Consider the following 16,660-nt stretch of genomic DNA (forward strand, 5'->3'; position numbering starts at 1 on the left):
CTAGCTGGTTGTTTGACATATTGAATTAAAAATAAATCCCTGATGATTTCTAAGAAAAGACTGGCAGGATGATTGGGTCCCTTATCTGTAGTCATGCTATCCCAATTGATCTCTTTATGATTAAGGTCACCCACAATCAAGATGTGTGATGGCTTATTTACCTAAGCCTACGTCAAATAGGGGAACAACAACAACAAATAAATAAATTGTAAAACATTTTATTTATGAACAATTGCCTTATAGTGAGATTTAACATGTAAAGGAATTGAGAAAATATGATAGAAACATTATAAATATATTTAAAGTCAAACTGGCGTGAATATAATTAAACCATTTGACTCTTGATAAGAATTTAATACACATTGTAACATAATTACGCTGCATGCTAATATGCACGTAAAAAAATACAAAATTCATCAATTAATTAATCCCTGTAAAAAATCAACATACTGTCCGTCACATGATACTGTCCGGTTTAATCGACTTCATTAGCAAATGAGCTTATCAGTGAACACTTTTGGTGTTTGCGAATGGACATAGTGGTCGAAAAACACAGGTTCTGTTTTCCATCTACCGATTTTTCTGACAACATTTGGATTAAAGTCATTCGCTATAGCACACGTAGCACCAGTCGGACGGAACGACTTGGCAAAATAACCGAGGTTCTCAAGTCCAGCTAATTGTACTGCTTCATTTTGAATACTAGCTACCGTGGAGGAGTCTATTACTTTGTACGGTTGCCGTAAACTCAAAATACTCCTAATTCTGGGGGATCACGCAAACTGACCGTTTTCTCAATGTAGTCCCTTAAGACTCCTACTGGATCAAACTTTGTAAACGAGTGAGGATGAACTTGTACTTCGAATCCATCCCTTTTTGTGTCATTTTTATCCCGAAAAAACTGGATTTTAAGGGAACCATCGTCTTGAAAGTCGAGTTGACGCGAAGAGAACACGACACTGCCATCTACTGTCTTAGTCCTGAGGGCAATATCAGAATGACGTAGCAAACCAGACAAGCTGAGTTAGGTCATCGCTTTTAAACTCAAATCCTTTATGCACAACTCAGAGGTATGTCCCCATGATTGATACAAACTAGTAAATTTGTCCACCGGCATTACCGTATATTTTGCATAGGGGCCTGAGTATAAGCACTCACAAGAGCCTGTGTCATATTGAATATGGACGACGACCGTCCTTGACTAGAAACACCAATAGCGTCATACATCGCGTTTATCGCCGCCACAGCACAATTTAACTTTGATTTCGGTCTCACTGAATTACGTGCCATGTCATGAAGAAAATCAGCAATCACATACGATTTTGTAGGAGGAAACGTACATCCCCCGAGAATACCATGTTTGTGGAACTGATCAATGTACCTGTCATATAAACATACAGTAGATGGGGCGATATATAACTGATAAACGGACACGTTCTTTTCTGAACAGCCTTGATCCTTTTAATTCTGCTCCCACAAACTCGCCAATCATACAGTTTCCATCGACTGTTTTGTATTGGTTCCGCATTGCCCCATGTACTTATCACTGAATTCCGGACGTTTTTTATCCGAAAGGGTGGGCTTATCGACGCATCCACGAGGTTTTTTTGGTACCAAGGTTGTGCCTTCCATGCAGGGGCGATAATCGTGGCATTCGCCTCCTGATTTCGCATCACATTTAATACCTCTGGAATTAGGCGTAAAGGTGGGTTGACATAGTTGTTGTGACGTTGCCAGTCCTGTTGTACTAATGCGTCCACCCCTGAAGCCAGTCGGTTGTAATAACGGCTGTTGAAGTTTTCCAGTTGTGTCGTAAGCACGGATGCAAACCTGTCTATGGTGTGTGGACCCCACATGTTGTCCAATAAGTGAAATAATGCGGGATGTAGTCTCCATTCGTATTTGTCATTTAGGCGACTTAGAGAGTCCGCTCCCGTGTTGTCCTTCCCGGCTATGTGACAACAGCTGATAGATACGTGGATGTTTATTGCTTCCGCCCAAATATCTGTCGCTATTCGGTTTAATTCCGGACTGGAACCATCCATTTTGTTGAGATAAGCGAGTCGTTATGTTGTCCGACCTGATTTGAATTGTTTTTCCTTGGAAGTCCTGGCTGAAAGAGACCAGGGCCATATACACACGATCAAGGGTTCGAGCTCGTATCGACGGCTTAGATAACGCTCGTCGTATATCTGCACGCACTTTTTTGATACGCGCCTTTGGTACTTGAGAATTACTGAGTCGTTATCTGTGACAACTAAATATCCAAGAAACTCCTTTGTGCTTTCGGGAGTTAAAGAAGAATTCTCCTCGTTAATGTGGAATCCAAGCGTTTTGGGTGTATCAAGTACACAATCACGGTGTGCGTTTATGTCCGAGTCTGTTGCACAAATTAAAATATCATCAACATATGCTATAAGACGAATATTCAGGGTTCTGAAGTGTTCACTCACTTGGCGTAATATTTTACAGAAGTAATATGGGCTGGATTGTAACCCAAAGGGTTAGACTTTCTACACATAAAATTGGTTTTTTTCCAGCAAAACCTCAAAGATTTCCTGTAGTTTTTATGAACCGGAATGTGAAAAAAATCCGTCTTTCAAGTCTATTGTTACAAGTTTGTCCCCTTTTCGTACTACCTGGGGTAACACTGACATCTTCATACCGAAACTTAGGCGTAACACTACAAGAGTTTAACAATCTAAGGTCTGTAATAAGCCTGAGCTTTCCTCCTTTTTTAACGGCACATCCGATAGGAGAGACACAATATGGAGCACAATCTACTTTACTGAAAAACTGCTTGACCAGCAATTCTTCCACTTTTTCGTTCACAAATCGTTCCTGAGAAGGGGTAAGTACGTGATTTTGGAGACGAAATGTTTCTGGCTCGTGACTAAATGGTATTGGAATGCCCTCGGAAACCCACTGAGTTACTTTGTTACACGAGCCAGGTATCTGTGTCCATTTAGAAACACAACTCTGCAGTGATGACATTTATCAATGTTATTGTTTACAATCTGAGCTAAAAGTACACGTGTACTTATATTCACACAGTTAGTAAATGTGAAAACATTGTACAACAAAAACAACGTTGACAACTCACCGCTATTGTACATGAGTTAGTCCGAATTATTCTGACGTTTTATCGATTTTTTTAATATCGGTCTGTCGTTAATCGACGACAGACTGATATAAAAAAAAAGTCGATAAAACGTCAGAATAATTTGGACTATACGTGAGTGAACCACGTGTTCTAAAGAGTATCGGGCTGACTCCATTGTTTACATATGTACATGTTTCCCTGGCCCCTTACTTAAATTGACCTCATCTCAACCGACCCCAGCTATCTTACATAGACAGCAATCAGTTTCTTCAAGTTACCGAAAATTAAAGATCTCTAACAACTTAGAAAGGCCATTTGTTAATCATTGTTATATACACACACACACACATTTGGAGCTGTTCGCATCAGTACGACTTGTGTAACATAAACATACAAAATTTTAACACGTACATCACATGCAAATTATAATTAGTGAAATCACGGAATTAGATTAGAGGGAATTAGATTAGAGGGTGTTATCTAAGTCGGTGGTATAATATTTGAAGGTGGCGAAACTGCCTGCACCTTTTAGCAAAACCAAGGAAGGTCTGGTGATTCACAAATATTGCTCCGTGACGTCATCTCCTCAGTCAGTACTACGTGCACGAAGACATTTTGATACTACGTATTCGGACGAATTAGTAACTGCACCCTTATCAATGTGACGCCGAATTTGCCTGCACTAACAGCGTTAAACAGTCCTACTGTAAAATCTAAAAATATTAGTAAAGTGACGTTAATTTACACAGTGCTCGTGATTAAGAGTGATTGTATTAAAACTGGAAGTCGGTTGATCTTTACTAATTTATACGTGCAAAGGGATTAGAATATGGGATAAAAAAGGACAAGTATCGCATAATTTCTTCTGCAAATTTCCTTGTGTTGAATTTGCCGCCACTCAGACAATAATTTCTCCCTCAAACTGAAGTAATGACATCTCCCTCGAAAAGTTGACCTATGACCTTCCTCACCAAACAAACATGGACGTCGGAAACCGACAGAGACACGTTTTAAAGTGGTGACAAAGCGAAATAAGAACGAAAGTAGAACTGGATTACAGACTTTTAAGTTGATATGACAGAAAATGTAGACATTGGTTCAGCAAACCGAATAGCTGAGTCTGAATTAGATACAAACTCGCCAGAGATGGGGAAAGGGTTTCGGACGATCGAGTGGGTGACTCGACTTATTTTTGCTGTTGTTATGCGCTTTTGGAAGCTTTGTACTTCTGCAGCACTCATTCTTTTGTTGGCGTTCTGGACTACAGGGGGCGTTGTTACATTCCTCCTCCTCATATTCGCTCTCATAGGTAGGCAATGTAATTGGATGATACGCAATTTAGCTATAGTATTCATTTATTGATGTCTTCTCGTTCGCCAATATTATAGCAGGTCCTTCACCTACAAATTAAAGTTGTATTTTAATTGAAAAATAATGGACGCAGGCTGAAAGCCTCTAAGTCCATATCACAAAACATAGTATAAAAATATTATATTGTCACTGGTTAACATATATAAACATTCCCAAAAGAGTTATTTTAAAAGTCATTATCAGTAATTATTGTAAATAGTGTCCTTCAGATGGTTATCCAACAGGATCTCAAAGTCCTTCGTGGTTTCTGCATTTACAACCAATTCCGGTAGACTGTTCCAGATATCAACTACCCTAAACGTGAACGAGTTTTTCCTTAGCTCTGTACTACATCGTTGTTTATAAAGCTTAAATTTATGTCCTTGTGTTCTTTCGTTATTATCGTAGACAAATATGTCTGACGTGACTTTCGCATCAAACTTCCTCTTCACAATCTTGAAAACGTTAATCAAATCACCTCTAGTCCTTCAGTGTTTTAGTGTCGGTAGTTTTAATTTTTCTAAACGTTCTTCGTAGGAGATTTCTTTAAATCCAGGTAGAAGCTTAGTGGCTCTCCGTTGTACATTCTCTATCATCTGGATATCTTTAAGTTTATACGGACTCCACGCACTGGCTGCGTATTCTAGATGCGGTCTTACCAGAGCCTTAAATAACTGTCTAAAAACGATTCGTCCTAAAAAGTAAATGATCTTCTAATAATCCCGAAGAGTATTGAGCTATATTTTCTCATTAGATTAACGCAAAGTCGCATAAAACAATAAGGTTGATGGTAATGTTGACTACAGAAAGCATACATTTAGATGTTTATTTTCATTTTTCATAAATGTTAAATTTTCGATTATTTTACATCTTTATTTTTTTTAAATAAAAACTATATTTAATGTCTTTTGTTATCTACCTAATAATAAAATCTTCTTTTAAAAGCGACTTTGTTTCGTTTTCCTTAAAAATGAAAATCGAATGAAAATAGCTCAAAAGACGGCTATTTCAGATAGGTCAATAGAGCTATTATAGGTCTTTTCAGCTATATAGCTCAATCAGCAGAGATTTTAACTTGGGACCCTTTGAACTCTAGATGGTCACTCTACCAATTGAGTTACCCTTGTCACCAACGATCCGCTACATTCCCCCCTCCTTTTTCGCCCCCGAAGACACAAGTGTAGTGGTTGGCAAGATCGCCAATTTGGTAACAGGTGAAAAAGAAATATAACGGCCAGACCAGCTTTCGAACCTGGGACCTCCTGAACTCGAGACATACTCAAACCAATTGAGCTACCTGGTCAACCGCAATTGATCAACCCTGTCCAGCTCTGTTACACTCCTCCCTCCTTTAATAAAGTCTAAGACCCCAAAGACAAACAAGACCCTATACCACATTCCGAGGGTATATTTTGTTGGGTGCCAAATGTAATGGAGGTCATTACTTTTTCATTGCCTTCGATAGGGGTTGAACCTGGTACCTCTGACTTACTAGCTATATAGTCTTACGGTCTACCAATTGAGCTACCTGATTTCACTGAATTAGCTAGAATATGGCCGCCCCACCCTTCAGTTCGCTCTATTTATCTTCCTGTTTAATTTGCAGCCCTCCGCTCATAATAATAATATATGGCATTTGTAGCTAGCATTGTATAATAAGAAAGCACTAGACATGGATCAATTTCAAGTTGTAATTTACAGTAGAGGCAAGATTGTCTGTGTCCATCATTTATAGCATTTACATGGTCACTAGTCACTGACACATTCTCACTCTACTACATTCCTCCTTTCTTCAACAAACCTGTGACCCCCTAATTGACTTGTAAAAGACACTATACCACCTTCTGTCGGTATATAAAGTTAAGTAATAATTACAAGAATTTATATAAAACACCTGCAGTGCAGACTATTAACTCAAAATATAATATTGGACTCCCCTGAAATGGCAGGTATTATAAAGGTATTAGTAGTTTTTAATGACCAAGACAAATACAATATGTACACAAATATAATTTTATGATATAATGCATCTTTTGATAAATATCTTGTTGATTTTACAGGATTGTTTTACAATGCTCAGGACATGCTGTTATACTACCCAGACCAGCCCCCACAGTCTCGCCTGTTTGTCCAGCTCCCCAACACCATCAATCTACCATACGAAAATCACTTCATCCGTACATCGGACAATGTTCGAATCAACGTTGTTTTAATCAAACACACGCATGCCAATGCTCCGACTGTGATATATTTTCATGGCAATGCAGGAAATATAGGCCACAGGTAAGCATTTATTAATATTAATGGATTCTCAAAAGGAAATGCAAATCAAACATCAATATTTTTATCAAAGAGTCCATTACCATTAAAAAAAAGAGGCCCATGGGCCTTAACGGTCAACTGATATATTTATACAGAGAGTTGATTTTTGTTTTTAACATGAACAGAAATATTATTCAAAGTGACAAAAAACAATAAAACCTCCTGATTCAATATCTAGCATGCAGATTTAATACTGAAAAGTATTTGAAACTAGCACCTCTGATTCTAAACAAGGAAAATGAAGAAATTTTATTTTAACACACAGACTACATTGGGCCCCACCCTACAGCCATTGGGGGTAGGGATGGCTCAAAATTTTCAAAGTATCAAACTGTCAATTCAAGGTTATATTTCCAATCAAGTTATTAACATGTAATATTCAAAGTATCATTTGCCATTATAAACCATAACAAATTTTGCCCCCCCCCCCCCTCCTTCCCCAGGGGGAAACGTGAGACCCTAGGGTCATAAAATTCACAATTTTGGTAGAGCACCTAAAAACCCTTCCATCTATGAAGAGAATTTGATTCTACCATATCTGGGTCTTGAGAAGAAGATTTTTGAAATTTCAGTCAGTTCAACCCTTTTTGGCCCCACCTATCAGCCCCTGGGGGTCAGTCGGGGCTGATATGTGCATACTATCAAAATGCTACCCAATACTGATAATGCAAACCTAAATTGAATTACTTCCAATGGCAATTAAACAAATTTTGGTCCAAACTGTGATTTCCCTATATAAACTAAAGTAAAGTTTACCCCCTCCCCAGGGGGAAATGTGAGACCCCAGGGTCAAGAAATTCACAATTTTAGTAAGACCCTTACATCTATGAAGAGTATTTGATTCTACCATATCTGGATCTTGGGAAGAAGATTTTTGAATTTTCAGTCAATTTTACCCTTTTTGGCCACGCCCCTGGGGGCTGAGGACCATATAATTCACAATTTTAGTTGGCCCTTGGCCATTGAAGGTTTCTGCAAAATTTCATTGAAATTGGTTCAGTGGTTTTGGAGAAGAAGCCGAAAATGTAAATTGTTTACGGATGCACGACGGACGACGCTGGACAAAAGGCGATCGCAATAGGTCACTTGAGACTTTGTCTCAGGTGACCTAAAAAAATATGATAAATTGCTATTTGAGTCGAGGGTCTGAGGATACAATAGTGAGCGCCATTAAGCCTTTTATCATTGATAGGAGACTTCTGACTCTAAAATTGAGAATTTTTGACTAGTGAATTTGATAAACTACATTGTATTGCTAAGATCTGATAAAGATGCCATTCATATAAAGTGTTATTTTTCCCTAGGGTGTATATACACACATTTTGTTTATACTTTTAGTTCTGAGCATTATCTCCCCTGTTTAAATTCGAACAAGTTTGCAGGTATATGTCATTGTATGACTGACAAGTGAGATTGTTTTATGATGATTTAGGTTTATATAAGGACAGCCACCAGCTGCTAGTGTTCCTTCTGCTATAGTGGCCTCAGAAGCTATCCCAAAGAACAGGCCTTGATTTTACCTCATTTGAAATTATACCGAAGGTTTATATAATAATATATATCCTAAACTTACCTTTAAAGTAGTTTTAAAATGACATTATGACCCCTTTGAGAAAAATCTAGGAACTACAGTGTACCAAAACACATTCATAAATCTCAGGGGGTATACGGTCATGTCACATGATCCTCAGCAGTAATACGGTGGAATCACATGATTTTACAAGGGGTATACGGGTCACGTGTCTTTGTATCTTGTGGCCGGGCAACGGGAGACAACTCGCATTCGTCGTCTGCTTCGCTGTTTCCAAAAAATGGCAAAACGTTTCGCTTTGCATACTGATGAGGAAATACTCGCCAAAAGGGCTAACTATGTGCCACAAAACAATTATAAAAGACTCAAAGGGGTATTTAATCTATCTATTAAAAATTAGTGTGAAACGATGATTTTCTTTAAAATTTCAGTTGGCTAGCTGGGTTAAGTCATTCACTTGTCATTGCTGAAATCAAGGAGATTGGACTCGAGGACTAATAGTAGTCAGTGTGAACGTCTAAAAACCTCATCAATTCTGAAAAGAAAAAGTTTTGGAGTTAAACATTTCGAAGCTACAGACGGAATGAATTTTGAAACAATGATTGCATATCTTGACATTTCTCAAGCAAAATATAAAATACCGGTGCATGATTTAACCTTTAGTGTATATATGGGACATGTTTTCCTCAGATCATATATCATTAATTTTCACAACTTTTGACCTTCTTTATATAAATCGTGATAGCGAATATAAGTACACAGCTTTACTTAACACAATATTTAGATGGGGAAGGGAATGGTGAACACTATCTACACTTGATATAGAATGTGTACGTGAGAAACCAATAACTCTGTAGGAAATTGAAGTTTTCTGCTGTAAATCATACACCTTTCTTTGAATTGTAGGCTTGTAAACAGCCATGGATTCTTTACCTCGTGTGGTGTGAATGTACTACTGGTGGAATACAGAGGCTATGGTAAAAGTGAAGGTTCTCCTTCAGAAACAGGTAAGGCTGTCCCATTCTGTACTACTGGTAGAATACAGAGGCTGAGGTAAACGTGAAGGTTCTCCTTCAGAAACAGGTAAGGCTGTCCCATTCTGTACTACTGGTAGAATACAGAGGCTATGGTAAAAGTGAAGGTTCTCCTTCAGAAACAGGTAAGTCTGTCCCATTCTGTACTACTGGTAGAATACAGAGGCTAAGGTAAACGCGAAAGTTCTCCTTCAGAAACAGGTAAGTCTGTCTCATCCTGTACTACTGGTAGAATACAGAGGCTATGGTAAAAGTGAAGGTTCTCCTTCAGAAACAGTTAAGTCTGTCCCATTCTGTACTACTGGTTGAATACAGAGGCTATGGTAAAAGTGAAGGTTCTCCTTCAGAAACAGTTAAGTCTGTCCCATTCTGTACTACTGGTTGAATACAGAGGCTATGGTAAAAGTGAAGGTTCTCCTTCAGAAACACGTAAGTCTGTCCCATTCTGTACTTCTGGTGGAATACAGAGGCTAAGGTAAACACGTAGGTTCTCCTTCAGAAACAGGTAATTCTGTCACATTATGTACTACTGGTAGAATACAGAGGCTAAGGCAAACGCGAAAGTTCTCCTTCAGAAACAGGTAAGGCTGTCCCATTCTGTACTACTGGTTGAATACAGAGGCTATGGTAAAAGTGAAGGTTTTCCTTCAGAAACAGGTAAGTCTGTCTCATGCTGTACTACTGGTAGAATACAGAGGCTATGGTAAAAGTGAAGGTTTTCCTTCAGAAACAGGTAAGTCTGTCACATTCTGTACTACTGGAAGAATACAGAGGCTATGGCAAACGTGAAGGTTCTCCTTCAGAAACAGGTAAGTCTATCCCATTCTGTACTACTGGTAGTATACAGAGGCTAAGGTAAACGCGAAAGTTCTCCTTCAGAAACAGGTAAGTCTCTCCCACCCCGTACTACTGGTGGAATACAGAGGCTATGGTAAACGTGAAGGTTCTCCTTCAGAAACAGCTAAGTCTGTCTCATCCTGTACTACTGGTGGAATACAGGTGGGGATTTTCTAGGCTCTTCGTTTTTTTCTCTCTCTATCACCTACACCTGGTTCATCTTTAAATGATCATAGCTGATAATAGGATGTATAGCACAAACAAACAAACATACAAATGGTATTGTGTTAGAAGAATTCCAGGGGTTGTACATATTCTGGTGCCTGACAAAGGAATTGGAACATGATCTTTGTAGGAACATGATCTTTGTAGGAACATGATCTTTTTGTAGGAACATGATCTTTGTAGGATCTTTGTAGGAACATGATCTTTGTAGGAACATGATCTCTGTAGGATCTTTGTAGGAACTTGATCTTTGTAGGTTTAAAATCAGTTCCATATTAAGATCAGTCCATCTTTATCTGAAAACTGTGAATTAAACCAGTTATATATTTGGAATTGTCACACCCTTAAATGACCTTAGCTGTTAACAGGATGCTAAACAAAACAATTCCAAACCAACTACTCTTTTGTCAATATGTGTGTTATACATGGTAGACATGTTGACCGAGTCGTGATATATCATTAATGACTTATTACTGCTGTAGGTCTGTACAGAGATGCTGAGGCAGCCATCAACTTCCTATTGGGCAGGAATGATATAAACAGCGAGAAGATTGTGGTGTTTGGACGCTCACTAGGTGGCGCTGTAGCAGTGTGGCTGGCAGCTCAACCTTTCTATGCACAACATATAGCAGCCTTAGTAGTAGAAAATACTTTTACTAGCCTACCCGAGATTGGAAGGACTATATTTAATTTCAAGTTGATGGAATTATTGCCTCAGATATTATTTAAACATAAAGTAAGTATATAACTTTTATTTCATTAAGCTTGTATTATGATTATGAGACATCTATGTTTTTATAAATAATGGGAAGATTTTCATGAACATACATTTTGTCTTTTACTAAAAAAAGAACATAATTATATTATACCAACAGTTATGTGTGTTGCAAATTTAAATCTATCTTGAACGAAATACAATTTACATGCTAAGTACAGTTATGCTTGAGATAAGCAAAACACTTTTTTTCGTATATAAAGGCCACAAGTACAGGTCTTTTTCTAAAACCTATTTTTAAGCTCTCCTTGCCAAAAGGGCCAACTGAGCTTATGCCATGATGTGGCATCTGGCTGGCATCAACTTTCTACAACTTCTCAATAATCAAATCCAAGAGGCTTAAAGTGATGATATTTGGCCAGTAATTATTGTTGGCATGAAGGGCTACCAAGTGTTTTTTAGCTCACCTGCCCGAAATGTGAAGAACTGGAAGACCTAGGGTCATGATATTTGGCCAGTGGGTACCTGGGATGTAGTGCTATAAAGTCTCCTCATTAAAATGACCTTTGCCTACTTTCAAGGTCACAAGGGTCAAATATGTTAAAGAAATTTAAACAACAATATCCTAAGAACCATTTGGACTAGTCATGATACATGAGTATGTTATGAAGACCAGCTGTGTGAATCTTTTTCTACATTACAGTAATGAGGTCAAAGGTCATCTTTGAGTGCTAGTCGGGGGTCAATGGTTAAAACGGGTTAAAAGCTCTAACAATCTTCTCCTCAAGTTCCATAAGGCCCAGGGTCATGATATTTGGCCAGTAGGTACCTAGAATAGAGTGCTATAAACTTTCCTCATTAAAGTAACCTTGACCTACTTTCAAGGTAACGGGGGTCAAATATGTTAAAAACTTCAAACAACAATAACCTAAGAACCATCTGGACTAGAGTCATGATACTTGGTATGTTATGAAGACCAGCAGTGCAAATATTTTTCTTAATTACAGTAATGATGTCAAAGGTCAACTTTAAGTGCTAGTCGGGGGTCAAAGGTCAACTTAGGTTAAAAGCTTTAAAATTCAAATTTCAAACAACAATATCTTAAAAATTGTTTAAGAGATGTTAAAATGTCTTGTGTTCTAGTTACCAAATTTGGTCTGAAGTTACCTATATGTCAGTTTCATGTAACAAAAGAAACATGTGATCGGTACAGGCCGTCTGGGCCACTTGTTAGTAATCCAAACTCCACTGATGATCACCAGTGTTATGTTCTATTTTGTATTACTGATACTTTCTGTTCTCGATTTCCACTGCCCCCAGTTCAAATTAATTGAACAATAAAATAAATATATTTATATTTACGCTATATTTACAACAAAAGTTTTTAATCTGTCAGAAACTATACAAGTCGTCACTATTGTGAACTCATTCTATCCACTTCAAACTTAATTATCTCCAACTATAAACTGTAAAACTGCACAGATCTACAAACTACAGCTAAAACTACTATTATTACTCACTTCCTAATTCTCACTTTAATTCTTAATTTTCTAACTCTCCTCTACATCTCTTTACCTCTCAATTGGGTCTCCCTAACTCAACCTCATTCCTCAAGACTTTTTAACTCAATTCCCCAACCCAACTCTCTTCTCCTCTTTCGACTCCCAAGCTGAACTATCTTACTAAATGTCCCTTAGCAAAATCCTGCTACAATAGAAATGTTGATTCATTAAAATTGTTGATGCTGCTGAAATCCTCTATGACCTTGGCTATTTTTTGTTATATAGGTCAGTCATGGACTGACTGCTGTAGTTATTGTCATGTAATTTCACATGCTAATTTTCCTCTATGGTAACAGCATTAATTGCATGACTTTTATTTTTTATAATGTTGACCTCTGACCTTGATTCAGTATTTTAGTTTAGGTCACATTTCTAGTTGGATCAGTGTTAACTTCAGTGTTTATTGTTGTGTTGACACTGTGATACTTACATGATATGACTGACAGTCTGTTATGGTTCAGAAATATTGATCTGGGTATTATTTACTGCAGTGTTCTTGTTAAATGGTGTTTTTATCATTACTTATGCTTATTTCATCTGCAGTATCCATCAGCTGAACGAATTAAAAAAATAAAGCTTCCTACGTTATTTCTGTCGGGACAAGCTGACGATCTCATTCCGCCCAAAATGATGACAAAACTCCATCAGGTAATTATGTTATCTTTTAAAACAGGTAGAAGTTATATTCATGGGGAAAAAATGGTGTTTCATTGTATGAGGTTACTGGGTAGTTTGATTTACTTACAATACTTACGTATAACAGTTTAATTGTGTTACTGTATTTATGTACACATAACAACCAGCAGCCCACGTAATCGATTTTTAATATAAAATCACAGAAACTAGTGATGTTATGGTAGACTTTGCATACCATACAAAGTTCTCTTCTATTGGAATTTGTATGTTTATGAAGATGAAGGATGGCAGAGAGTAAGATCAACATGTAGAGTAAGATTAACAGGTAGAGTAAGATTAACAGGTAGAGTAAGATCAACAGGTAGAGCAAGAATAACAGGTAGAGTAATATAAGATTAACAGGTAGAGCAAGATAAACAGGTAGAGTAAGATCAACAGGTAGAGGAGGTTATACAGGTAAAGTAAGATCAACAGGTAGAGTAGATTAACAGGTAGAGTAAGATCAACAGGTAGAGCAAGAATAACAGGTAGAGTAATATAAGATTAACAGGTAGAGAAATATAAGATTAACAGGTAGAGTAAGATAAACAGGTAGAGAAAGATCAACAGGTAGAGTAGGTTATACAGGTAAAGTAAGATCAACACGTAGAGTAAGATTAACAGGTAGAGTAAGATCAACAGGGAGAGTAAGATTAACAGGAAGAGTAAGATCAACAGGAAGAGCAAGATTAACAGGTAGAGTAAGATCAACAGGGAGAGTAAGATTAACAGGAAGAGTAAGATCAACAGGAAGAGCAAGATTAACAGGTAGAGTAAGATCAACAGGAATAGTAATATAAGATTAACAGGTAGAGTAATATAGGATCAACAGGTAGAGTAAGATCAACAGGTAGAGGAAGATCAACAGGTAGAGCAAGATTAACAGGTAGAGGAAGATCAACAGGTAGAGTAATATAAGATTAACAGGTAGAGCAAGATAAACAGGTAGAGTAAGATCAACAGGTAGAGCAAGAATAACAGGTAGAGTAATATAAGATTAACAGGTAGAGCAAGATAAACAGGTAGAGTAAGATCAACAGGTAGAGGAGGTTATACAGGTAAAGTAAGATCAACAGGTAGAGTAGATTAACAGGTAGAGTAAGATCAACAGGTAGAGTAATATAAGAGTAACAGGTAGAGTAATATAAGATTAACAGGTAGAGCAAGATAAACAGGTAGAGTAAGATCAACAGGTAGAGCAAGATTAAAAGGTAGAGTAAGATCAACAGGTATAGTAATATAAGATTAACAGGTAGAGGAAGATCAACAGGTAGAGTAATATAAGATTAACAGGTAGAGCAAGATAAACAGGTAGAGTAAGATCAACAGGTAGAGCAAGATTAACAGGTAGAGCAAGATTAACAGGTAGAGTAAGATCAACAGGAATAGTAATATAAGATTAACAGGTAGAGTAATATAAGATTAACAGATAGAGTAAGATAAACAGGTAGAGTAAGATCAACAGGCAGAGTAGGTTATACAGGTAAAGTAAGATCAACACGTAGAGTAAGATTAACAGGTAGAGTAAGATCAACAGGGAGAGTAAGATTAACAGGAAGAGTAAGATCAACAGGAAGAGTAAGATCAACAGGAAGAGTAATATAAGATCAACAGGTAGAGTAAGATCAACAGGTATAGTAATATAAGATTAACAGGTAGAGTAATATAGGATCAACAGGTAGAGTAAGATCAACAGGTAGAGTAATATAAGATTAACAGGTAGAGTAAGATAAACAGGTAGAGTAAGATCAACAGGTAGAGTAGGTTATACAGGTAAAGTAAGATCAACAGGTAGAGTAAGATTAACAGGTAGAGTAAGATCAACAGGTAGAGTAAGATCAACAGGTAGAGTAAGAAGTATGAAGCTATAGTATAATATGCCACCTAATTTGTTAAAATTCAGATTATTTGACCAACATGTGGCATGGTCATGTTGTTACACACATAATCTGCCTACCAGGTATTGATAGCTAGCTGTACAGGTAATCTGCCTACCAGGTATTGATAGCTAGCTGTACAAGTGACCTGCCTACCAGGTATTGCTAGCTAGCTGTACAGATAATCTGCCTACCAGGTATTGATAGCTAGCTGTACAAGTGACCTGCCTACCAGGTATTGATAGCTAGCTGTACAAGTGACCTGCCTACCAGGTATTGATAGCTAGCTGTACAAGTGACCTGCCTACCAGGTATTGCTAGCTAGCTGTACAAGTGACCTGCCTACCAGGTATTGCTAGCTGTACATGTACAGGTGATCTGCATTGTTATTGGGTTAGCCTGCATTTTTTGAAAGCATAACAGTTCTCCAGGATCTATGAAAATTAAAAGGTTCACAACCTATAATTTAATATGAATAAAGAAAAAACAACATACATTCAACAGGAAAATAACTTCTCAATGCCTATTTATGAACATTACTGAGCTTATTTTCTCACCATTTACATGTACATAATCATACAATAAATATAATAACGAGGCACAGTAGTCTAGTGGATGGTAGGATGCCGGGCTCGTGACCGAAGGGTTGCAGGTTCGAGTCACATCACAGCACTCTGTTGTATCCTTGAACAAGATACTTAACTCCCCATGTTCCAGTTTACTCGGCTGTAAATGAGTATGTGGTTGGGCAGTGCTGGAATTGTTGAATGCTAGCTGGTGAGCGCCGACCGTATGCTCCCCAGGGAGTTGAGAAAGATATTAGATGGTTACAAAGGCCCTATAACCACGGATAATAATATGTGAACCGCTTTGAGATGGCCTAGGACCTAGGTGGTGATAAAGTGGTATATAAGAACCTCAAATGATTATTATTATTATTATGTTTACACACTCCTGTCCTGTTTGTAGGTGTCTGGGAGTGGAATGAAGCGAATACACAGGTTTGACCAAGGTACCCATAATGAAACTTGGATGTGCTCTGGTTACTATGAAGCTTTTCTACAGTTTCTCAAAGATGTAAGTTATAATAACATAATGTAGGATAATATACAACATTTATATAGCTCCCTATATAATTTGCAAAATTACTCTTTAGTCGCTTAAAATTTGTCAGTAGACAGTAGCCTAGCTTACAGGAGCAAGCCTTATCCGGTGCGAGATGGAAGACAATATTTTCAGTTTCTGTTTTATTGTAACTCCCGTCAGTATACCTTAGTTTGTTATAAAGTTTTATTGTAACCCCCCTCAGTATACCTTAGTTTGTTATAAAGTTTTATTGTAACCCCCCTCGGTATACCTTAGTTTGTTATAAAGTTTTATTGTAACCCCCCTCAGTATACCTTAGTTTGTTATAAAGTTTTATTGTAAC

The 16,660-nt window shown here is 37.5% G+C and overlaps 1 protein-coding gene across 1 annotated transcript in view; it reads left to right on the plus strand.

The window, feature by feature from the left end:
* The first annotated feature begins 4,077 nt into the window (after window positions 1-4,077).
* The window catches only part of LOC110441836 (protein ABHD13-like), a 17,676-nt gene continuing 5,093 nt past the window's right edge, over window positions 4,078-16,660 (plus strand). The window contains exons 1-6 of the mRNA XM_021485103.1: window positions 4,078-4,412; window positions 6,514-6,736; window positions 9,213-9,313; window positions 10,885-11,138; window positions 13,223-13,327; window positions 16,201-16,308. Of these exons, the coding sequence (XP_021340778.1) occupies window positions 4,178-4,412; window positions 6,514-6,736; window positions 9,213-9,313; window positions 10,885-11,138; window positions 13,223-13,327; window positions 16,201-16,308 (1,026 nt within the window). The 5' untranslated portion in view covers window positions 4,078-4,177. The remainder of the gene's footprint in view (window positions 4,413-6,513; window positions 6,737-9,212; window positions 9,314-10,884; window positions 11,139-13,222; window positions 13,328-16,200; window positions 16,309-16,660) is intronic.

Source organism: Mizuhopecten yessoensis, unplaced genomic scaffold (assembly GCF_002113885.1).
Source record: "Mizuhopecten yessoensis strain PY_sf001 unplaced genomic scaffold, ASM211388v2 scaffold716143, whole genome shotgun sequence".
Classification (NCBI taxonomy): domain Eukaryota; kingdom Metazoa; phylum Mollusca; class Bivalvia; order Pectinida; family Pectinidae; genus Mizuhopecten; species Mizuhopecten yessoensis.